We start from the raw sequence: 23611 nt of genomic DNA, 5'->3' as shown, positions 1-23611 counted from the left end.
GTCCAGGTAGGGACGGGGCAGCCAGTGCGGGTCCCGAGGCCACAGGCCTGCTGGGCATGGGACTGGGCTGGGGGTAGTAGGGGTTGGTGGCCACCCCGGTCAGAGGCTGCAAAGACAGGGGAGGAGCTGGCTGCCTTCTAGTCTGGTTTGTCCTCCCACCTGCCCTCCTCTGACGCTTCTCCCAGCCACCAAAAGGTCACTTGATCCATAAACAGGCAGAGACACTGTTCCAGGAACATTCCTGAAGCAGCCGTGATCCGACCAGAGAGGCCGGCAGCCCCCAGTGAGTCCGTGAGGCTCAGAACTGGGAGGGATGTCGAGGTTTCCCTTCTCTGAGTCTACGGAACTGTCCTCCCTGGTCAGCACTGGGCGTGAGCACTGCCTTTTCCTCAGCAGTTCTCCCCAGTGACCCTGTGTCCTGCTCCAGGCAGGCACCGGCTCAGGCCCCCTGCAGACGGGGGACTGGGGCCCACAGCTCACTGCTCAGACAGACCACAGCTCAGCTCCGTGTCAGAGGGTGTTAGGGGGGGTCCCGCTCGGTGAGAGGGCGCTGCATCTTCATGGGTAGGTGTGCTCTCCAAGGGGAGGGTGGCAGCCTCCATGCTCATGTTGGACCCCTCCTGGGGACAGCACAGGGAGTCCAGCGGGAGGCCCTTCCCCTGGCGGGACCTGGGTGGTGCAGTCTCAGCAGGCCCTGCCGCATCCCAGAGCCCAGGACAGAGGCCTCGCTTCATCTCATCCTCTCCGTGGGCTGGGACTCTGCTCGTAGCGGGCTCCGACTCGAGCCGGGTGTGAACCTATCACTGACAAGGGCACTGGATGTGGCCAGCATGGTCTGGGGGAGAAGGGGCCCCCACCCCGTGAGGGGGCCCCTTTATGAGGGGAGTCTGGTCTGGCAGCGCAGTGCAGTCATGGGAAATGCCACATGGAACCTCTGACCGGGGAGTGAGGTGGGGGACAGTCACCACATCTGGGCTCCGTGGCCAGGATGGAGCCTGCTTTTCTCAGGAAGCCTTACTTCAGACCCAGGTGACGAATTCCCAGGACCCCACTACAATGCATAAGAAAATGCTGGGTGGGCCCAATGAATCCATTTAGACGGTGTCCCACCACCCAGGAGCGGGTCATGCAGGGGACGCCACGGGAACAGGGAGGCTCTGGTGGAGGCAGAGGCGGGAGCAACCTCGTCTTCAGAGGAAAATAGGAAGGCTGTGTTGCCCTTCTTTCGTATTGAAAATATTTTGTGAGTTCCTTGACCTTACTGCGAAAGCTGTTTGAGCCATCAGCTCGGGAATTTTCCTCATTTTTAAAGAAAAAAGTTCCTGCCACTGAGAAATACCCTGAGAGGAGAAAGACATTTTAGCATCTTGTGTATAGCATATGCAGACTCACAGTGGTTGCCCTGGTGGAAATCTTACTTTTTGTGCTCAGCCCCACAATCCCACTGGTCCTGTCTGGACAGGTGTGGTTGGAAGCCTCCCAAACCTGGCTTGGTGGTAAGTTTCCCTCCTTGTCATCTTAGCTGAAGTGTGGTTATCGCTCTGGGGTTTTGGGGTATTTCAGGGAGGAAAAACTCTAGCACCAAAAACCTTGTTTGAACTTATAACAGAAATTGTTTTTCATGTTGGTGATTTATAACCATGTCAAATAATCAGATTTCAACCATACTCTTTGAAATGAAATGTGTACATAATAATTAAAACCCCACTAATATAGAGTGAAAAGACCCTGCTACTGGGAAAGATTGAAAGCAAAAGGAGAAGGGGGCAGCAGAGGATGGAATGGTTGGATGGCATCACCAGCTCAATGGACATGAATCTGAGCAAACTCTGGGAGATGGTGGAGGAGCCTGGTGTGCTGCAGTCCATGGGATTGCAAAGAGACACAACTTTGCCACTGAACAAGAACAACAAATGTAGAGTGAGGAGGAAAAGTGAGTCTGAATTAGTGAAACTTGCAAGCAAGAGGCTCTAAAAGGTCCCATGAGCTCACAGTTTGGGACACTAACTAGACAGACCAGTTACTTCCTGTTCTTCCCTGCCCAGCCTCAGAGCGCATATCAGTTACCTTCCAGAAGAAGTGGGGCACACAGACTTTCCCAAAGTAATGTGACAGTGAGACCCTGTTGTACAAGCCATTTCTTGGGATTAGCAGTTGAAGTATGCGGTTTTACAAATGCTCAAAATGATTCAAATATCTGCTGCTGTTTGTAGGGAAAATAGCACCTTTGTTTGCTCACCTGGGAACCTGAATACACTTTAAAACTTGGCTTACAAAGGATCTTTCAGATCTCAGCTATTTATAAGCATGAGAGGGACCCTTCTCAACCCTCAGAGCCACCATATGCTACTGGGCTAAAGGTTGCTTTATTCTCATCTTCAGACCAGAAATTGACATTCAAAATGACCACGTCATGTGCCGAGGCCACGGGCAGGGGAGACAGGGGGCAAGAGTCCAGTGTCAGGAGCCCCGGGCCCAGCACACTGGCCACCAGCACAGGCTCCTCCTTTTTGGTGGAAAAACCTCAGCAGGCATGTGGGGTCCTGGGTGCTGAGGGGGAACACTGAGACACTGGTGGGATTGAAGCTTTCTTCAGATCCTTTTTGCCTGACAAAGTGCCAAGAGGATCTGTTTTTCATCTTTAAAGATGTTATCATTTCATTATTGTTCAGTCATTCAGTTGTATCCGACTCTTTTCAACCCCAATAGTCAATGTTAATTTGTGCACTGAGGTTTCTTTACTTTTTTATGATGATAAGAATAGCAACGTACACTGGTTTAAAAGAAATCAAGCAGCAGAAATGACTGAAAAGACAGGTGGTTCTCCAGCTGCCTCCCAGCAGCTCTGCTGCTCGGAGGAGGAGCCCCGAGACTGAGTCCTGGGGCTCACGCCACAGTTTGCACGTGCCTCTGTTTCTTCACTTAAATTTCATTCAGTTCTCTGATAGATTTCCACTTAGTACCCACTGTGTCCCAGGCACTGGTTCTCAATGTGTAAGACAGATCACGCCCCACTCTCGGCAGCGGGACCTGTCCAGTCCTCGCAGCGAGTGATGAGGGATTTAGTCAGCTTACATGCCTCCCATCTTCTGTCCATTGCTGTCACTAAGTTTTGTTAGTTATACTGTTATTTTTAGTTATTTTACTGTTGCCTTAAAACTTTAATATTCTCAACTTACCACTTTTTGTTGGATCAACTTAGAAATCTCTTGACCTCCATTATGTAAAAAATGTGGGTTTAGGATGTTCATATTCTGTTCATATTGCAATTAAATTCTCCATGTTTCTTTTATAAGTTAATTATAAATATTAAAGGTCCAGAAATAGAATTCACAGTAAAATTTAAAAAAGTTTTTTGTTCCTATAAGTGCCACAAAGGAGAAACTAGAAATCTAAGCCATTAAATCTTTGCTGCTTGGAGAAGGAAGTTTTAGGTAACTTGTGAAGCAATTGTGGGAAATCGTGCCCGTGTTAATTTGACTTACATTTGGATCACAGTTACCTTGCACAGCATTTTTTATTACTTGAAAATCTTAATTGTATTTTTTTTTTTTTTGAGAAAAGAAACATTTCCTTCTTCAATACCCAAAACTTCCAGCTCCTTAATTATATTCTTTGTTGAACAAGTTCTATTTTCTTCTTGAAAGATGTGCTATGTTAATTTTGACCAATTTCTTTCCAGGCCATCTTTAAAGGTGTTATCCTGGCAATTCTTTTCGCTGCATAACTGGTCTGTTTTTCCTTTTTCTTAAAAAAAGGAATCTTCATTAGGTTCCTTCTTGTTTTGCTGGACTACATCCTCAAGTAATCTTTTCACAAAGGATGAGTGGAAGTTAAGTTTTCTGAAACCTTGCCTATCATGAGGTTACCATAATCTTTGTCTTCATTCTTTGTACGAGTCAGCATACCACTAGAAAACAAAGGTGTGAAGCCAGGATTAGTAAAGGGGGTGTTTACAGAAGTGTAGGCAGAGATTAAGGAAAGCAATAAGGAGGTTACAAATAGCTTGAGTTAACAAGTTCTTGCAAATAGTGTGACTTTTTTCAGCCTTTTCTGTGTGAATGCAGGGGGTGAGGGGGAGTAAATGGTCCAGGGGACAATAAGAGGAGAATCATGGAATTCAATTTTGCTGTTCTTGGTCCCAGGGTTCAAATTCTGTGAAATTTGTAAAGTGACCACATTTTGGATTGTGCTTAAGCTTCAAATCCTAGAGAAAAAACCTGTTGTGTTCCATTGCTATTGACCTAAATAAAGGTTTCAACCTGAAAGCACTCAGGAAGAGAATGCTACCGGCAGTGAGGTGACCATTTCGGCACGTTTAATATGAAAATAAAGTGTCTGTAGTACGAACGTATTATTATTTCTCGGTTTAGTCAATAGACCCATCATTGGTCTATATGTTACAATTTAGAAAAATCCGTAGACTAGGAGTGAGAGAGTCATGCAGGAAAGAAGAAAGAGCAACTCAGAGAGGATAATCATTCCTGGTTCTTTTCCCAAAGGGAACAGGACAGAGTGTGGGGCCATTCATGAGAGGTGGGGAGCGTTCCAACCCCATCAGGACCTTCCATCGGCAGTGCCAAGTGTAGAGGGCTTGGAGTTTCTATGCTGACCAGAAGAGGCTAAAACTTCGTAAGCAATTTGACATTTTAAATGTTGCGAAATCATTGCCACGGTAATAGAGATCACTTAATAGATTAAATTAGTCCTCAGTGAATCTTTGCCATTTCATGAATTTAATTTTCTTTTCTTCCACTCAGTTCATTTTTCTATTTTGATACTTGGTCTTTGTGTCAAGTAGAGCATCGTGTCCTGAACGTAGGTGGTCTGTGACGTCATCTCTTAGGATACAGAAGCAGTGACCGTCCATAGCAGGTGCTTTGTAAGCATCTATTGAAAAAGGAGAAAAGTCCAGCGCTAGAAAGAGCTCGAGAGGTCATCACATGCCCTCTTGTTCAGGCGTCAGTGTTAACTCTGTCACTGCTGGACAGATCTGTACTGCCCACCAGTCTCCCTGGTACCAGGTGTGGCTGGTACCTTCACCTACTGTATTTGTTGTCAGTTCCTGTGCCATTTCCATTGAGTGCTGGGTGCTGGGTGGGACGGGGCAGTCAGGCTGCTGCCTCTGGTTTGCCCTGACGTTTAGGGAAGGACGTTGTGGAACAAGGTCTGCCCTGGAGGCAGCGCCTCCCTCAACCCCTGACCTGTCCTCCCTAAGCAGGATGATCTAAAAGGGATCACAGAAAGAGCTTGGTTCCTCCAAAAGAACAGAGAGCAAGACCTGTTCCTCAGACACAGCCCTGCTCCCAGCAAACTTCTGATGGCAACTCGTCCAAGGTCTCAGAGTCTCCTTCCCCCCAAGGATGCGCCTGTCATGGGCACCAGTGCCATGGACCCATCCTTGGACACTGCTGTTGATCTTGCAGGCTACAGAGAGGCATCCTTAGGGGTAAACTGGAGACCAAAGGGGTGTGGTGTAAACCTAGGTGGATTTGAGGAAAACGAGGAAGACACAGCCAGCAGAGGTGGGAGCCCCCCCCCCAATAAAATCTCATCAGACTCCACAAGCATTTCACATCTTACTGGAAAAGCTGACTTCAGGGTGAGAAGCTCATTGTAGGGGTGCAGCAAGGAGGGGAGGGCCATTGGTTCTCAGCACCTGCCCCCCTAACACGCACAAACAGGAGAGGTCTCCCCAGCATCCAGCACCCCCAGCCCTCCCCTGGACAGCCACTCGTCACCGGCTCTTCCCAGTGGGGCTGCTGTCCTTGAAACCCCAATACCAGTGATGCAGTGATGGAGCTGCCCTGGGGGTGGGGAGTGTGCTACGGCCTTGAGGGCAGCATGTCCACCCCCACCCACACCTCTCTTACCATTTTCCAGTTGGGCTACTGGTAGGAAAAGAGAGGAGCAGCGTACGGCTTGCCCTCTGGGGTCCTGACATCCCAGGGTGGCACCTTGGCTCTGCACCAGACCAGGAGGCACCTCAGGGCGCCAACCCCCACAGGAAGTAGGCAGGCAGTGTTTGTGGCAGTTTTTGTTTCACTTTCTACCTAACGTTTCACAGGTGTGATTATGTCCTTCGAAGCATGTGTGTATCTGAGATGCTCTGAGCTGGTGTTCAGGCAGGAAACTCAAGTAAGAGGCAGCTGCTGAGTGACAGGTGGCCCTCCTCCTCTGAACTGGGGTGAGTCTGGCCTTTTCCAAACCACCCTGGATCTGGGCTGCCCAGGAACCTGGGAGTGGGCTCTTCCACCGCCCTGGACAGAGGCCAGATGGACATTTGAAACCCATTGAGTTTACCCCTTGTTGGAGTCATGATGTGTCTTTAATGGGAAACGTGACAGGATTTTTTATCTTTGTAAATGACCTTATTCATCCTTTGAGGTTTGTGTTCTGCTTACTAAAAAATCTCTTGTTAATGACCTGCAGACTCTAGAGTGTATAGGAGAAGCTTTCCCAGGCTTGCTGCATGGGGTTCGCTGGGGGTCATGGAGGAAAAGTCTGCAGGAGGAGAGACCTTCCCACAACTCCCCAGCTGAGCAGCCTTTGCTGACCAACTCCTCCCATGACTGCTCTGGGGGCTGGGTCTCAGTCCTGCCCCTGGCAGGCACCCACCTTGCTCCACATGTTTTATTAATTGGTTGTCCTATAACCTCACATCTCTAATGGGGTCAAGAAAAGTCATGAACTTGCAGTTTGTCTGGCATTATTTTGTGGCAGGGTGGGAGTGACAAGCTCTCTGCATTCCTAAGGGGACACCAAGACTCCATATAATTTTTTAAATTATGAAATATATTGTCCATGTAGAAAAGTGAATTAACAACCAATTCATTGAATAATGGGCTTTCTTTATGGCTCAGCTGCTAAAGAATCCACCTGCAATGCGGGAGACCTGGGTTCGATCCCTGGGTTGGGAAGATCCCCTGGAGAAGGAAAAGGCTATTCACTCCAGTATTCTGGCCTGGAGAATTCTGTACAGTCCATGGGGTCACAATAATTATAAAGCAAACACCTGTTTCTCTAAGAGTAAAATGTCATCACTATAAAGGGCAGATCATTGTCACAAAGTGACATCCAAGGTGGCCTCGCCTGTTTTGTGTGTGTGTGTGCATGTGTGTGTGTGTGTGCGCACATGCGTGTGCACGTGTGTGCATGTGCATGTGTGCGTGTGCTTGTGCGCGTGTGTGTGCGTGTGCATGTGTGTGTGCATGCAGGCGGGCAGCTGCCTTGGTGCGCGGGTTGCCTGCAGTGTCCGCAGGCCCAGAGGTTTGTCACAGGCCTATTGTGCAGTCATCAAGCTGGGAGCCCTTCACCTCCCTCCCATCTCCTGCCCCAAAAGTCACCATTGCCCAGACCAGTAAGACCATCAGGACACCCTAGGAAAGACGATCGATTCTGGAGCTCAAAGAGTGCGGTAGGCGGGGTGTAGGGGGGCCCAGGGGGCCCTCTCAGGCCTCTGTCCCTGGGCATCTGTCCCAGCCCCTCCCCTCTCCTTGGCCAGCCACCCCGCTTCCTGCCTGGGGGCACTGTTTCCACAGTGGAAGCCCCCTGGGGACATGACAGCACTTCCCCCCACCCCCCGCCTTGTCCTTGGGGTGCAGTTTGCAGGCCCTTTTAGGGCCTGGCGGGAGCTTCTGGCCTCCTTCACTGGTGGCCCAGGGGCACAGGGACCCTTTAGTCCATGTAACTCCTCCAGCCTGTGGTCAGGAGGGATGCTGGCTGTGCAGGGCACCTGCCTCCATCCTGGGCAGCCAGAGTTGTCTGTCCAGCCTTCACCAGCTGCAGTGGTGCCCCAGACATCTCCCACAGGGGCTGCAAACATGACAGTTCCCTTGTCCTGCATCCCAAGCCCTCGCCTTCCAGCCTGCACAGCCCCTCCCCAGCCAGCAGCACCCGCCCGTCCAGAGTGTGACAGGGTGTGGAAAGTCTCCGATGAGAGTGGCTGGTGAAGGGCTTCATCGGCTGTCCCATGACGTTATTCTTTCAGGAAGCTTTTCCTGAGGCGGCTTGTAATGACATGCGAGTGGTGCGAGCTTCAGGAGTCATGCTGCCACACGTCACACATGTACGTAATAAACACAGGCGTCCCTTAGTCAGCCTTGCTGGAGCACCGTGTGTTGTACGCCAGACCTGTGTGCATGGCAGGAACGGACGTGGTGAGAGTGCACCCACAGGGTTTGGGTCACAGGTAACAGGAATGCCCACTGAAATGCTTGTGACTCGTGTCCCCTCTGCCTCTTGGAATGGCAGCTGCTGGCAGAGTCTCAGCTGCTCACAAATGCCACTGCCCACAGCACAGGTCCTTCCTTCTCACATGGATCCCTTCATGCTCCTGAGATAGCCTCATGCCCATCCCTGGAGCAGTCGCTCGAACTGGGGGTGAGGTTACCTTTATGGCTTAGATCTGGGGCTGGGGGTCCCCTCCTGGACCCAGGGATGGGCGCTGCTGCCATGGCAGAGCTCTCCCGGGTTGGGGAGGATTGTTAGGGAGCCCTGAAGGAGCCACGCAGTATATCCTTTCATGGTAACTTTTCTTACCCCTTTGGTTGAGAGATACAGAATTCCAAGAGTCTCATGAGCCCAGTGATGGTTTTAGGTTAACTTTGCATCCTCTTTATTGTACACACAGTAGAAATACAAGTTTGCCTAAAGGCAAGTGCAAAGGAAAGTCTGCCATGTGAGACGTCATGTGAGACATGTCCTGTGTCATCTGCTTAGTCAGTAGCAACACTCAGGACACTCGGCTGTCTGGTCTCTCCCTGGCAACTGCAGGGTCACCTGGTCCAGCTGCCTAGGGACTCCAGGAGGCCCCCTCCTTGTCAGCCGACTGTCCACCACAGACTGTTGTTCTGTGTCATTGGCCTGCATGTCTCGTCACAGGCCAGAAACACACCCTTAACAGCAGAGGCTTCGTCGTATGTGATGGTATCTTGCGGCTGTTCCAGGTTCTTTTTCATGGTTGTTTGGTTTTCTTTCCTCTTTGTTTTCCCATGTGGACCATAGAGTCAGCATTTCCAGTTCCAGGGGTGAGGGACAGAGGACCTCTTGGTATTTTATTTAGGGTTCGACTACATCTATTAAATTAACTTAGAAAGCATGGCTTGTGTATTATTTATGTGTTACTGTCTAACAAGCCACCCCAAAAGGTCACAATTGAAAACAACCACCATTTTCTTATCTCACAATTCTGTGGGCCAGCGCTTTGGGGTGTGCTCAGCAGGGCGGTTTTCTGCTGGTCTCACCTGGGGTCTCATGTGTGGCTGCAGTCAGCTGGCAACCTGCCTGGGGCCATGGGTCCATCTTTGCTCCATGTGGGCCCACCTTCCAGCTGGCTAGATGAAGTCTCTTCCCCTGGTGCCTGGAGGGTGCAGGGGAAGCTGCAGGGCCTCTGAAGGCCCAGGCTCAGGAGCCATGGGATGTCACCCCATTCTATTTAGGGGTGAGCTTTGCAGCCAGCCCAGCTCCAGGGGCCGGGGAGCAGACCCCCACATCTGGATGGGGAAGCAGTGCTGGTTTACTGGGGTGTGAGCACTGGGGGCACTGTCACCCCTACGGCATGCATCTTCCCATTTGCTTAGCTTTGCTTTCGTCGCCTTCTGGTCCTAAGGTTTACTCATATGAGCTCTGTTGATTTCTTCTGAAGTTTGTGAGTAGGTATTTTCATCTTTTTTTTTTTTTCATCTTTTTTCATCACAAAGGTACCCAGGGCCTTCTCCACTGTATCTTCTGTTTTCGTGTGTTCACCTGGAGGCATGCCCGCTGGGCTGTGCTCTCTGGCAGCCTGGACATACAGCAGGGCTCTGTGTCTTTCTGGTCACTGAGCACTTGTTGCCACCCGTCTTGCTTTAGAGGGAATCCCTGGTACTGGAATTCCAATTTTATTCCTTTCTGCTAGAGAGGAACCACAGAGCAGCCCAGAGAGACATGCACTGAAGATGGCAGAGCTCCCAACAGCCTGGGCCCCAGATGACCACAGAGGGTGGAGCTGCCAGGCTCGCTGAGCCCTAGATGACCACTGGGGTGGAGCTGCCATGCTACCTGGGCCCTGGATGACCACAGTGGGTGGAGCTGCCAGGCTGCCTGGGCTCCAGATGACCTTGGGGGGAGGAGCTGCCAGGCTGCCTGGGCCCCAGATGACCTTGGGGGGAGGAGCTGCCAGGCTTCCTGGGCCCCAGATGACCTTTGGGGCAGGAGCTGCCAGGCTGCCTGGGCCCCAGATGACCTTGGGGGGAGGAGCTGCCAGGCTGCCTGGGCCCCAGATGACCTTGGGGGAGGAGCTATCGGGCTGCATCTTCCGTGCATGGCTTCCTAGGTTGCTCCATTGTCCCAAATGACCATCTGGGACCAGTGGCCTGAATCTCTTAAGTCAGACATTGACTTCTGGCATTGTATTGGTTTTATTCCTTTCAATGTGACTGTAACCACATATTGGTTCCAGCGGCACTTTGGTTACAGTGGGTTCTCTCGAGTCTACATGGCACACACCTTCCACCTGCAGACACTGCTGGTTTCACTCCTCCTTTTCAGTTCCTAGGTGTCTTGGTGATTTCATATCCTGATGGGGGTCGGACCAGCAACAGACAATTATTAGCAAAGAAATACGTCGAATTTCTCAGCCTTATTGAAACATAAGGTGGTCCCTGTAAGTGGATTTGCCCAAGAACTGAAACCAGCCCCATTAAATCTCAAAACTAGGATTAATCTAAAATTTTTGTTGGACTTCTGAAAATGCCTTCTCTGATCCCCAGCTGCCTTCAGTGCCATGGTGACCGTGACATAGCCCCCGGCGCCAGGGCAAGGTCACTGTGGACAACAGTTGCTACATTATGTTCTCATCCGTGATGTCACCATGGGTCCGCTGGGTCTGCGAGCTGGCCCAGCACCGGACACCCTCCGAGGTGTGCTGTCTCAGGTTGCGGGCTTGCCTCTGCCCTCTTGCTGCCGTCAGCAGGATGCCTGCCCCCGGCGCCCCCTGCCCCTCCTTTTCTCATCTGGCACTTCGGCTTGGCTGTGGGCCAGGAGACCACCCAGTCCTGAGTGTCCGAGCTGTGTTAAAAGCGAGAGTGAGGAGGAGCCCATCAAGGAGCTAAGGCGTCTGTTGTGAGTGAGGGTTCTGCCTCCCTGGTACCCTGGCCAGCTGCAAAGAAAGAAATGGGGTTTATTCTTGGTTTTGGTTGTGTTCAGAACAGTAAATAATTGAGATTATTTGCCAACTTAAGATAAAATTAGTTGGCAAATTTGCCACCTAAATTATCTTAAGATAACTTAAAAATACCTGAGATAATGTCTCTCTACTGTCCTGTTTCAAATAGTCGGTCTGGTTCATAGACTTTTTCCTTCAGTATTTCCTGACTGGAAACAACAGAACTATCGACATGCAAAACAAAAATATAAGGCTTGCCCCAGCATAACCCACCCCTCATGCAGTCAGCCAGCATGGCCTTTCTGTCCTGCAGCCTCATAGCAGACCAGGTCTGCTCTGCTTGCTGTGCATATAGGCACTCAAATGCAGGACCAATGGATAGGGGAATGGATGGGTGAGTGGGTGGGTGGATGGGTGGATGGATGATGGATGGATGAGTGGGTAGGTGGATAGCTGGGTAAGTGGATGGATTGATGGATGGATGAATGGGTGGGTGGGTGTATGGGTGGATGAGTGGATGTATGCCTTGGTAGATGGGTGGATGGGTGGGTGGGTGGATGAGTAGGTAGGTGGATGGATTGGTAGTTGGGTGGGTGGATGGATGAGTGGGTGGATGGATGGATGGATAGGTGGGTGGGTGGGTGGGTGGATGGATGGGTGGATGAGTGGGTAGGTGGATGGATTGGTAGTTGGGTGGGTGGATGGATGAGTGGGTGGATGGATGGATGGATAGGTGGGTGGGTGGGTGGATGAGTGGGTAGGTGGATGGATTGGTGGATGAGTGGGTGGATGAATGGATTGGTGGATGAGTGGGTGGATGGATGGATGGATAGGTGGATGGGTGGGTGGATGGATGGATGGGTAGATGAGTGGGTAGGTGGATGAATTGGTAGATGGGTGGGTAGGTGGATGGATGGATGGATGGATAGGTGGGTGGGTGGATGGATGGATGGATGGGTGGATGAGTGGGTAGGTGGATGGATTGGTAGATGGACAAGTAGGTGGATGGATGAATGGATGGGTGGATGGCTGGGTGGGTAGATGGATGATGGATGGATGGCTGGGTGGGTGGATGGATGGATGAAGGGATGAGTGAATGGATGGATAATGGATAGATGGGTGAGTGAGTGGGTAGATGGTAAGTGAGTGGATGGGACAGAGGAAGAGAAAGAAGGAAGAAGGGAAGGTAATAGCCTTAGTTCCCTTTCATCGTGGGCTTTGAATTTGGATGGCATATAACTAAACAGCTCTTTTTAATCCTGTAATCCAGACTTCCTATCTAGAACCACAAAAATGAGGCACTTTTGGCGTGCTTAATGTCTTTTCCCTTTACTGACCACTGTGCTCAGAGTCAGCCCTGCTCAGGAGAGACTGCCCCAGCAGGGCAGGATGAGGCTGCCAGCCTTTGACCGCAGCTCTGAGCGGTAGTTGGTCCAGGGTTGTTATCAGGAACGGGGCAGCAGGGCAGCTGAAGTAGTGCCCCCAGCGCTGTGGCCAGTTCCTGCCCCCACACAGAGCCAGATGCCTGCCTGTGGGGCGGCACCGGATGTTTGAGGCTGGGGGTGCAGTTTCCTATCGGGCACCACTCTTCCAGCTGCCTGAGTAGACTGCATTGGCAGAGGCTGGAGGGCTGGCGTGAGCCCTGTGTGTGAGTAGAAAAGTGGTCATCCACATGCGGAGAGGCATTCACCCCCCTGCATGGAGCAGAGCAGCTCTCTGGGTGGTGTGGGAGAGAGCAGGCCCTGGACTTCAACTTCATTTTCTGTGGGAAGGGTTTGTTGGAAAGATGGTGGTAGTGGGGAGGTGCCTGGGAGGGAAATCTGAAAGGCCGCGCTGTCTGACTGGCTAGTTCGTGAGGAAGAGAGACAAAGGGACCAATACCAGTCTGTCGAGCATCTGGTGGTGCCTGAGGCTGGTGCGGGGGATGTGAGCAGGGTGAGGCTGGGCCTCCTGGGCAGCAGAGCATGGGCATTGCAGGATCTGAGTATGAGGCCTGAATGTTTGTTATGGGTGTGTTCCTCTGCTGGAGGGCCGTGACATACACCATAGGCCGGGGGCTTAAACGGCAATTGTCAGCTCTCCCGTCCTGGAGGCTGGAAGGCCAAGGCCAGGGTGTTGGAGACTATGAAGGGAGAAACTGCATGTGGAGGCCGCCTCCCCCATGTCCTCTCCTGGTCATCCTTCTTATAAGGATGCAGGTCAGATTGGATTAGGACCCACCCTAGTGACCTCACTTAACTTGATTGCCTTTGTTGAGACCATATTTCCAAACGCAGCCACTCACCAGGGTGCTTGGGGGCAGTTAGGACCCCAACACACCCTTGTGAGGTGATGTAGTTCACTTGTAACAGAGTGCCAAGGTCAGGACTGGCAGTGGTCTGCGGGCCGGGCTCTTTCGGGCATGGAGGTGAGCTGGTCCCGGTGCTCCTGGCTCTGGCTCTCACCCCCACCACCCTGAGCCCTGAGCAATGTGGCCACAGGAACCCCAGGCTCAGAAATAGCAGGACAACCCTGGAGGGGTGGTGTCAGAACCACAAGGGGCCTGCTTGTGCGCCAGGGGCCTGGGGCGGGGCAGGGGCTGGGAGGAGAGTCTGGTTCGGCTCCCAGCCCTTCCTGCTGTATCAGAACTCCGGCGGCTCCTGGGAGGCTGGGGTCAGCATCTGTCTGGGATCCACCTGCCCGGAACCATGTGAGCACAGCCCTGCCGAGCCCCTGGCCCCGCCCCCTCCCCACCTGGCCGCCTCTGCTCTGTGCCTCTTCTCCCGAAGTGAGGGGCAGTCCCACCCTGTGTCTCCCCATTGAGGAGTGTGAATGCAGCCCTTCCCCTGCCCTGAGAAGCTTGTCCGGGACCACACACCCCTCAGGACTGGGCTGTGCAGGTGCCAGGCTTCTGGAGCAACCTAAACCCTTATCCAGTGAAGGACTTAGGCTCAGGTTTCTTCTCCAGCTCAGCAACAGCATCTGAGAATTAATGAAAAGGTGCTAGTATATTTTATTTTTAATTGGAGGATAATTGGTTTACAATGTTGTGTTTGTCTCTGCCATACATCAACGTGACTCAGCCATACGTATACATAGGTACCCTCTCTCTTGAACCTCCCTCCCATCTCCCACTATAGTTTATCTTAAAACTTTATGGAATAATAGTGGTTACCTTGGTCGGGAAGATCCCCTGGAGAAGGAAATGGCAACCCACTCCAGTACTCCCCTGGAAAATCCCGTGCATGGAAAGCCTGGTAGGCTACAGTCTATAGGGTCAAAAAGAGTCAGACACAACTGAGCGACTTTACTTTCTTTCTTTCTGGGGGCAGTAGGGGATGAATGGATACCTATTATGCCTCATGATCTCTACCTTACATGCATTCTTTTATTCCAGGACATACCGTGTGTTTTCTAAAAGCACGTACCAGCCTCAGTGAAAGAGCTGTGCATTGCTGTGGTTTTGAAGCATCTCGTTTGTGTCATTAGGCTAAACCACATCACATAGGCAGGCATGGTCCCTACAGCATCCATTACAGGGGGGCGGTTCTGGATCAGAACAAGCTTGGTCCATGACGTGAGAGCTAGGCGGGAGGAGGCGTTGACTGAAACTGTGGGGTCAGAGGTGGTTGGAGATGGATATTAACTCAGCATCTCCCGTCAGATGGTGGGCTCAGCCCAGCAAGCTGTACTTCCACCTGCAGACTCCTAGTGGCCCTACCTTTAACCAGGTGGCGGCAGGGACAGGACAAAGTGCAGTGCCCCAGTGGGTGCAGCCAGAAGCCCCCAACAACACTCTGAACCTGAATCGGTCACAAGGGAACAGCCAGACATCCTGTAGAGGGATGTCCCGTAGACATCAGGACAGCTGGCCCTGGCTCTCAAGTGGGTGGGCAAGGGTGTTAGGTCAGAAAACGGTGGGTGGGGGGTGGGGGTGGGGGGTGGGCATGTGGTCGAATGTCATGCCGCCCCTCAACCAGGGCCTGGATGGAAAGAAGAGGTACAGGTGGTTTGGGGACAGTGGGTGAAACTGGACTACAGATGGGATATTAGACAATATGCTTATGTCGGGGTTAAATTTCTCAGATATGATCATGGTATTTTATGGTCAGTCAAATGCCCAGATTCTGAGAAGACATAGGCTGAACTGTTTCAGAGTGCATTTTCATCAAATATTCCAGAAGAAAAATTTAAGTTTAGCCCATAAACATGAAATGTAAAAATTAAATTTAAATATTCATATGTATTTTTGTTATATAATGTTAGGTTAATGTGATTGATAAAAGACTTTCGATCATAATTTATATTCTAATAAGCTTCTGTAGAGGAGGTACAGTGGAAATACAAAATCAAGGAGAAAATGGAATGCGTTTCTTGACTTTTAAAGAAAAGCTTGCTTTTTTTGTATTTTGAAAATGGATGGTGGTGGTGGCTAACAAGTCATGGTGGCATTTAGATCCCACTGTCTACACTTAAAAGAAAAAAGTCCCTGACTTATGGTGATTCAGATCATGACTTTTGGACTTTCCAATACACATTCGGTAAAAAACCCTACCTCAAATTGTGAATTTTAACCTTCTCCTAGGCTGGTGGCATGCGGTCAGGTCCTCTCTCTGATGCTGGACAGGGGCTGCCACGGCCCCGTCAGCAGCCCCACCATCACGAGGATGAACAACCCATGCTGGACCCAGATGGCCATCCTGTTTTTTACTTTTAGTACAGTATTCAGTAAATCACAAGAAATATTCAGCACTTTGTTATAAAATAGGCTTTGTGTCAGGTGATTTTGCCCACTGTAGGTGAACGTGAGTATTCCAAGCACAGTTAAGGTGGGTGGGACTCAGCTGTGATGTTTGGGAAGTTCGATGTATTAAACACATTTCAACTTAATGATATTTTCAACTTATGGTGGGTTTACTGAAATGTAATCCTGTTGTAAGTTAAGGAAGATCTATATATTTAGGCTTTCCTTTAAGTGTTATTTATTTATTTATTCATTTGGCTGAGCTGGGTCTTTGTTGCTGTGTTGTAAGCTTTCTCTAGTTGCAGCGAGCAGGGCTTCCGCGCTAGTTGCAGTGCACAGGCTTCTCTTTGTGGTGGCTTCTCTTGTTGTGGAGCACAGGCTCTAGGCCCACAGGCTTCAGTAGTTGTGGCCTATGGGCTTAGTTGCCCTGTGCCTTGTAGGATCTTCCTGGACCAGGGATCGAGCCTGAGTCCCCTGCACTGGCAGGAGGATTGTTAACCACTGGACCACCAGAGAAGTCCAGATCTGTATATTTAAAAAGTGAAACTTCACAATGGACCAGAATTTATTCCCCTTGCATATTTAAACTTGGGTTGAAAAATGTAGAAATCGACTTATAATTTGTCTGGTGATACATGATTTTTTTTTTGTTTAATATTTTTGATGTAGAGCATTTTTAAAGTCTTTATTGAATTTGTTACAACATTGTTTCTGGCTTATGTTTTGGTTTTTCAACCGTGAGTCATGTGGGATCTTAATTACTTGATCAGGGATTGAACCTGCACCCCCTTCATTGGAAGGTGAAGTCTTAACCACCGGATCACCAGGGAAGTCTTGTGATATATATCGTTGTGAAAATATTTTCAAAGGATAGGCACAAGCTGGTGTTCTTGGGTGCTACTGAGTTGATGCTTTCCCCCCTTGCCAGTCTGCAGGCCTTGTGGGGAGCTGGGGAGGGTGTGAACTGAATGAGCAGCTGGGTTTCTTCTGCAGGGGGCGGGGCTGGTAAGCCCACTGTCATCGAAGGCCCCCTAAGTTAGCATGTGTGACTGACGTGTTATTAAAGCATTCAGGCCCGGGTGGCCCAGAGGTTGTGGGCGAGAGGCAGGGATGCCTAAACAGATTGTGGCCACTGTGTGCTCTCATGGGGGGTGGGTAGGTGGGGGGCCTTAACTGCAACTGCGGATGCTCCTTAGAACAGGGTCTGGCCCACATCCAGGCACTGGGGACAGACTGACAATCTAGACCAGTGGCCAGCAGCAGGGGGGACAGTCAACTGCAACCAGGAGCCCTGGGCGGGGGTGGACGGCCATTCCAGATGGGGGTGCGCACTTGCAGCAGCCGGTCCAAGAGAAAGCTGTGGCTCATAGGGCCTCTGTGGATGGACGTCCTTGACCAGAGATTCAGGCGCTGGACTGGGACTGGAGGTGTTAAATGGATTCCTGAGTGGAGGGCTGTGTTCACACAGAGGCTTGTAGGGAAAGTGTGGGGCCAGAGATTGCACACCTGCTGCCATCTGCAGGTGCACAGGTGAGTGGACAAACTGGAGATGGTGCTCCTATCAGAGGCTGGATGGCGGCCAGGCTGGGCCCACGGATGGATACCACGTGAGCCTCTTTATTTGAACCTTTAGAAAAGGAAGATTGATCCAGTGCCTGAATGCCCAGAGGTGCTGGCAGGAGTGGGGAAGCATTGACTGGGAGGCAGGGCATTGATGGGGAAGGGGGCATCAGGCCTCAGCTCCTTCCTTGTCCTCCTAGCATCCCGCCACATGGCCGCAGACTTCACCCCCCCCCCACGCCCCCACGCAGCCACTTGGGACCCAAGGGCAGACGGAGGGCACCTTCTAGAGTCATGTGGCCTGGTCTCCCACACAGCAGTGGGGCCCCTTGTGCCCTGCAGAGCCTGGCATGGCCCACCCTGGGGGCCTCCTGAGCCTGCTCCACCATCACCCCAGAATGTGGGCACCTCTCTGGAGGACCCGGAGTGGTGGCCAGCAACTGCCAGGCTGTCATGTGCCCAACTCTGTTTCTGTCCACAGGGGGATTTCAGGGCAGCTCACAGAACAAGTGCAGCCATGAAATGTGAGCTTCTGGCTTCACGTTTGAAACCAAGAAACCAAACTGGTGTTGAAGGGAAGCAGGGGAGAAGCTGACTGGGTCCCTGGGGGGTCACCCCTTCCACCTTAGACCAAAACGAAAGCTTTTCAGCTAAAAAAGCCACAACAGCTTGTGAGTTGAAAGGCATTAGTTGAATGTTTTATAGTGATTTCATGTGTAGTTTTGATTTTTTAAATAAGATGCTAAAACAAGAAAAATTACCCGTCATGCCCGTGCTGTGCTCAGCCATTTCAGCCATGTCCAGCTCTTTGTGACCTCATGGACTGTAGCCTGCCAGGCTTCTCTGTCCGTGGAATTCTCCAGGCAAGAATAACTGGAGTGGGTTGCCATTTCCTCCTCCAGGGGTTACTGACCCAAGGATTGAACCTATGTCTCTTACATCTCCTGTGTTGGCAGGCAGTTCTTTACCACTAGCACCACCTGGGAAGCTAATCACTATTGATATTTGTATGCATTTTTCTAGTCTTTTCTTTCTTTCTTGTATATATGAGGGTGTGTGCATGGTGTGTATATATGTGGTATGTGTATATGGTGTGTGCATGGTATGTGTGCATGTGTATATGGTGTGTGCATGGTATGTGTGTGGTGTGTGTGTACATGGTGTGTGTGTACATGATGTGTGTGTATTTGGTATGTGTGGTGTGTGTGTATATGGTGTGTGGTATGTGTGTGTACGTGGTGTTTGTGTGTGCACATGGTGTGTGTGTATGTGCATGCTGTGTGTGTATATATGTACATGGTATGTGTACATGGTGTGTGGTATGTGCATGGTATATGTGGTGTGTATGTGTACGTGCTGTGTGTGTACGTGGTGTGCGCACCTGGTGTTGGTGCGTGTGTACATGGTGTGTGTGTACTTGGGGTGCATGTGTATGTGGTGTGTGTATATGTGGTATGTGCATGGTGTATGTGGTGTGTGTGTGTGTACAGGGTGTGTGTGTACGTGGTGTGTGTACCTGGTGTTGTTGTGTGTGTGTACATGGTGTGTGTGTGTATTTGGTATGTGTGGTGTGTGTGTACGTGGCATGTGATGTGTGTGTGTATGGTGTGTGTGGTGTTTGTGTGTGCACATGGTGTGTGTGTGTGTACATGGTATGTGTGTATATGTGCATGGTATGTGTGTGTACATGGTGTGTGTATATGTGGTATGTGCATGGTGTTTGTGTGTACATGATGTGTGTGTGTGGTGTGTGTGTGGTGTGTGGGTGTGTACATGGTGTGTGTATGTGGTGTTTGTGTGTGCACATTGTGTGTATGTGCATGGTGTGTATATGTGCATGGTATGTGTGTGTGTGTGGTGTGTATTTGTGGTGTGTGCATGGTGTGTGGTGTGTGTGTGTACGTGGTGTGTGTGTGTGTACGTGGTGCATATATGTGGTATGTGCATGGTGTATGTGTGGTGTGTGTGTGTACGTGGTGTGTGTGTATGTGGTATGTGTATCTGGTGTTGGTGTGTGTGTACATGGTGTATGTGTACTTGGGGTGTGTGTATATGTGGTGTGTGTCTATGTGGTATGTGCGTGGTGTGTGTGTGTATGTAGTGTGTGTACCTGATGTTGGTGCATGTGTACGTGGTGTGTGTGTACTTGGGGTGTGTGTGTATGTGGTGTGTGTATATGTGGTATGTGCATGGTGTATGTGTGGTGTGTGTGTGTGTACGTGGGGTGTGTGTGTGTACGTGGTGTGTGTACCTGGTGTTGGGGTGGGTGTGTATGTACGTGATGCCTGTGTGAACCATGTATCAGCTCCTCCTCCTCCCCGCACGTCCATCCGTCACTCTCAGGAGGGAAGGGCCTGAGGGTGCTGTGGGAGCTGCGGATCTGGGCTCTGGCAGGACCACTGTGAACCCCTTTTCCACTCGCTGCCCCTCACCCTGGGGTCCCTGCGCCCTCCTGACCACTGCCCTGTCTTTGCAGGACGGCCATTCTCAGTGAAGGACCCTGCACTCGCTACTGAGCTGTGGCCATGGGCCTGCTCGCCTTCCTGAAGACCCAGTTCGTCGTGCACCTCCTCATCGGCTTCGTCTTCGTGGTGAGTGGGCTGGTCATCAACTCCATCCAGCTCTGCACGCTGGTCCTCTGGCCCGTGAACAAGCAGCTGTACCGCCGGCTGAACTGCCGCCTCGCCTACTCGCTCTGGAGCCGTGAGTACTGCGTGCACTGGGCGTGGCATGGCGGGGGAGGGGTCTGGCGACAGTCAGGACAGCCAGCTTTCTGCTGGACAGCCCCAAACAAACCGGTGCAGGGGCCCGTGGGGGTTAACGCTTGTGACGATGAGCCAGGATGGCCGGGGGCTCCACAGCCGGGAACTAGGGGGCCTCTCCTGGCCGTGAGGAATGTATGGGGTGCTCAGCCTGAGCTCTTCACTGGGCTGAACCACGCAGTGTCCCGATTCCCAAGCCTCTGGACCCACAGAGAAGGTGGTTCCATGTGGTTTCACACGGTACTCTGGATACCTGAAAACAAGCAGTCATACTGTCAATGCACCATGACTAGGCCTGACGCCTGCCGGCACGTGGCCGGTCACAGGCCTGCAGATCCCAGCACTGGAGCACTCCCCGCGAGTGGCCTGTTATCACATGTAAATACTTCAGCATCTTTCTCTGAAGGAAAGGGACCTACCTGTCTCTTAATTAAATGTTTAGGCATGCACAGATGTTACTTGTGTGCACTTGTGATGTGCGTGCCTTTGTGTGTGTAGAGTCACCCTCACCTGTCAGAGACTAGGAAGCTTGGTGACAACACCCACCGCTGGCCAGGGGAACACACTGCGGGTTAGGGTTCCCAGGCACTTCTTTGGACCTGTAACAATCAGCAACTTAAACAGTTCTATTTTTTGACCCTAATTATTCCACCAAATAAGAAGGCAACCTAGAAAGACATCTATGAAAGTATGTATATGCACAGATATATTCATTATGCCAGTTTTATATTAACTAATATGAGCAGCCAAAATGCCCGCTAACTGTGGTGTGTCCACTGGATGGAGGCCCACACGGCCACTAAGACCAGCAGGCGATCTCTCTTTCCTGGTATAGAGAACCAAGTTCAAGATAGATTTTTAGATGAAAACAGAAGCTAAAAAACAAAGTATAGAGGTGCTACCATGATTTACTTTTAAAGACACGTGTGATGTGTCTGCACTGGCGTGTGGCTGTCCCTCCTTAGAAAATGTGGAAGGCAGAACAGAAAATGTGGCTGTCCCAGGAGTGGGGGTGGGAGGGACTCTTGCTACTTTTTCCATACTGTGTGCAATTTACTTAGCATAAGAACACCTTTCTTTAACAATGAAGAGAAGGTAGTACACATTTTATGTCCTATGGGAAGCGATGAGTCTGTCCCCAAGATGTCCCCCTCCCCAATGTAGGAGGGCAACTGAGCAGGTAGTGAGGTGTCCAAGCCCAGGTGTGCGTGCCCCCAAGAGGGGACAGCAGCCCCGCCCATGCTTCCAGCCATAAACATGCGAAAGTTTCAGTTCCCAGCTGCTTTTTTCCTAAATAAAAGGCCACCTTCCTGTGTGTGAGAAGGAGAATTAGAAATACTACCATGCAGAACACGCGGGTGAGTTATTCACACGCGTCACCAGGGCAGATGAGTGCATGCCTGAAGGGCAAATGCTGACTTGTGAAAATCACAGCCTCCACTGGCAGTAGTGTTCTGAAGTGAAAGCACTTCCGCACAGCCAGACTCTGAGTAAAGCTGGCTTTTCAAGGCCATAAATAAAGGAAATCCTTCAGCCACACCCCCACCTCTCCGCAGAAGAGGGCACTAAGAGGGGTATCAGCACTGCTTCCCAGGGCCCCGCCTTGGCAGCTCCAGGAGATGGGCTGGGTCTCAGCCAGGACCTTGGAAGTTTGCTGAAATGAGCAGACTGGCAGTGCCCATGGGGTCAACAGAGGCAAACAGAAATGTGCTCTTGGCCTGAGTTAGTCTCTAATTCAGTAGAATCACATAGATTGAAACAAATCATATATGAACTCAGAAAACAATAAATATACAACGGAAGATTCAGACAAAAGACTATCCAAAATACCCAGATTTGAAGAAGAACCAAGGAGCACTTCTATGCATAAAAATTGTAGTTATAATAATTTTTTTAAGTAAAGACTTAGTGAATCTTACATCAGATTAGACACAGCTAGTGAGCGAATGGGTGAACTGGACAATAATATGAAGAGCTCACCCTGACTGCCAGTAGAGTGACAAGATGAAGAATATGAAACAGGAGCTAAAGGAGGTAAGGAGAGCATGCAGGTCTGTGAAACGGGTGTTGGATTCCTGTCCCCGAGGAGTGAATAAGGAGAAGCACTGTTGGAGGAGATGGTGGTTAAGAATTAAGGACTCACCACTTTTAACTACTGTGCCCCAGGTTCAATCCCTGGTCGAGGAAATAGATTTTGCAAGCCCCATGGCACAGCTGAAAATAAATATTGTCCAAATTGACCATGAGCAGAATCATGTCGTCAGTCCTGTCTGCGTTTGTAGTCATCTGCCATCCACGGGGAGACGATGTATCTCGAAATGGGCCAAGCCACCCTCAGGCCATGCTGGCCATTGGTGGGACAGAGCATCCTCAACACGCCGCCTTTCCACAGGCGGCTCTGCTAGACCCACTCTCCAGGGGGCTCAGAACATCTGCAGAAGGCTGCCTGTGTCTGTCTGTCTGAAGCTGATTCCTCCTCGCAGGCCCCCACCTGGGCCAGACCTCTGGTGCTGGGTCCTGAGGCTGCAGGTGAGGGTGTGCACTCACCGTGGCTCTGTTCACAGTAGCTGGGATGTGGAGATGGCGTCTGTGTCCATCAACAGACCAACAGACAAGCAAAATGCCATCCACATGGACAACGGAGTACTACTTAAGAGGAAGGAAATCCTGCTGTTTGTGACAATATGGATGAACCTGGAGGGCCTGACACAGAGGGAAACCAGGCGGTCACAGAGGGACCAACGCTGCCTGACTCCTCCTCTGAGGGATCCATGTGACCAAGCTCAGGGAAGCGGAGCAGAGAACGGTGGTGGCCAGGGCTGGGGGAGGGGAAGTGGCGAGCTGCAGTCAGATGGGTGTGAAGTGTCCGTTACCCACGAGGAGTGAGTTCTAGAGCCCACTTAGGGCCTGGACCCTGCAGTTAACAGGACCGCGCTGTGCACTTGGACATTTGTGCAGAAGGAGGCCTCAGGTTGAATGTCCATAAGGAAGGATGCCTCCTCATTCCCAAGCAAACTGCTCTAGAGGCAGCAACCTCAGCCACCGGCTCTTACTTGACCAGCTGACACATGGAGGCTTCCCAGAAGGAAGCCGAGGAGGCACAGGAGCAGGCCGTCACCAGGCTGTGGTCCTGGGTCTGTCCCAGTCCCGGGGCCCTGCTGCCTGGGGTGGGGGTGTGGGTGGGGGCATTGGCAAGTCCCCAGCAGCCACCCATGCTTTCAGATGGACAGGTCAGCCTAGCCTTGGGCCTCTTTTTTCTTAAACAGCTATAAAGAGGTGAAATTCACCCACTTAGCGTGTGGAATAGTCCTTCCCATGTTCCCCCCTGCCATCTCTCCCCCACCGAGCCCCACAGTCACTGATCTACTTCCTGTCTACATGGCTTTGCCTGTTCTGCATGGTTCATGTGATGGAATCATG

At 51.0% G+C, this 23611-nt stretch overlaps 1 protein-coding gene across 5 annotated transcripts in view; it reads left to right on the top strand.

The window, feature by feature from the left end:
* Positions 1–23611, top strand: part of AGPAT3 (1-acylglycerol-3-phosphate O-acyltransferase 3) — an 88160-nt gene that overhangs the window by 46434 nt on the left and 18115 nt on the right. For 4 of the 5 annotated variants that reach the window (XM_061167478.1, XM_061167482.1, XM_061167480.1 and 1 more), the window contains one exon: positions 19906–20132. In XM_061167478.1, the coding sequence (XP_061023461.1) occupies positions 19955–20132 (178 nt within the window). In that variant the 5' untranslated portion in view covers positions 19906–19954. Of the gene's footprint in view, positions 1–8047; positions 8069–19905; positions 20133–23611 lie in introns of those variants that run through there. The other variant, XM_061167481.1, reaches the window with a different exon arrangement.

Source organism: Dama dama, chromosome 19 (assembly GCF_033118175.1).
Source record: "Dama dama isolate Ldn47 chromosome 19, ASM3311817v1, whole genome shotgun sequence".
NCBI lineage: Eukaryota > Metazoa > Chordata > Mammalia > Artiodactyla > Cervidae > Dama > Dama dama.
The sequence above is the reverse complement of the archived record's forward strand: the minus strand, read 5'-3'. Positions and strand labels throughout refer to the sequence as shown.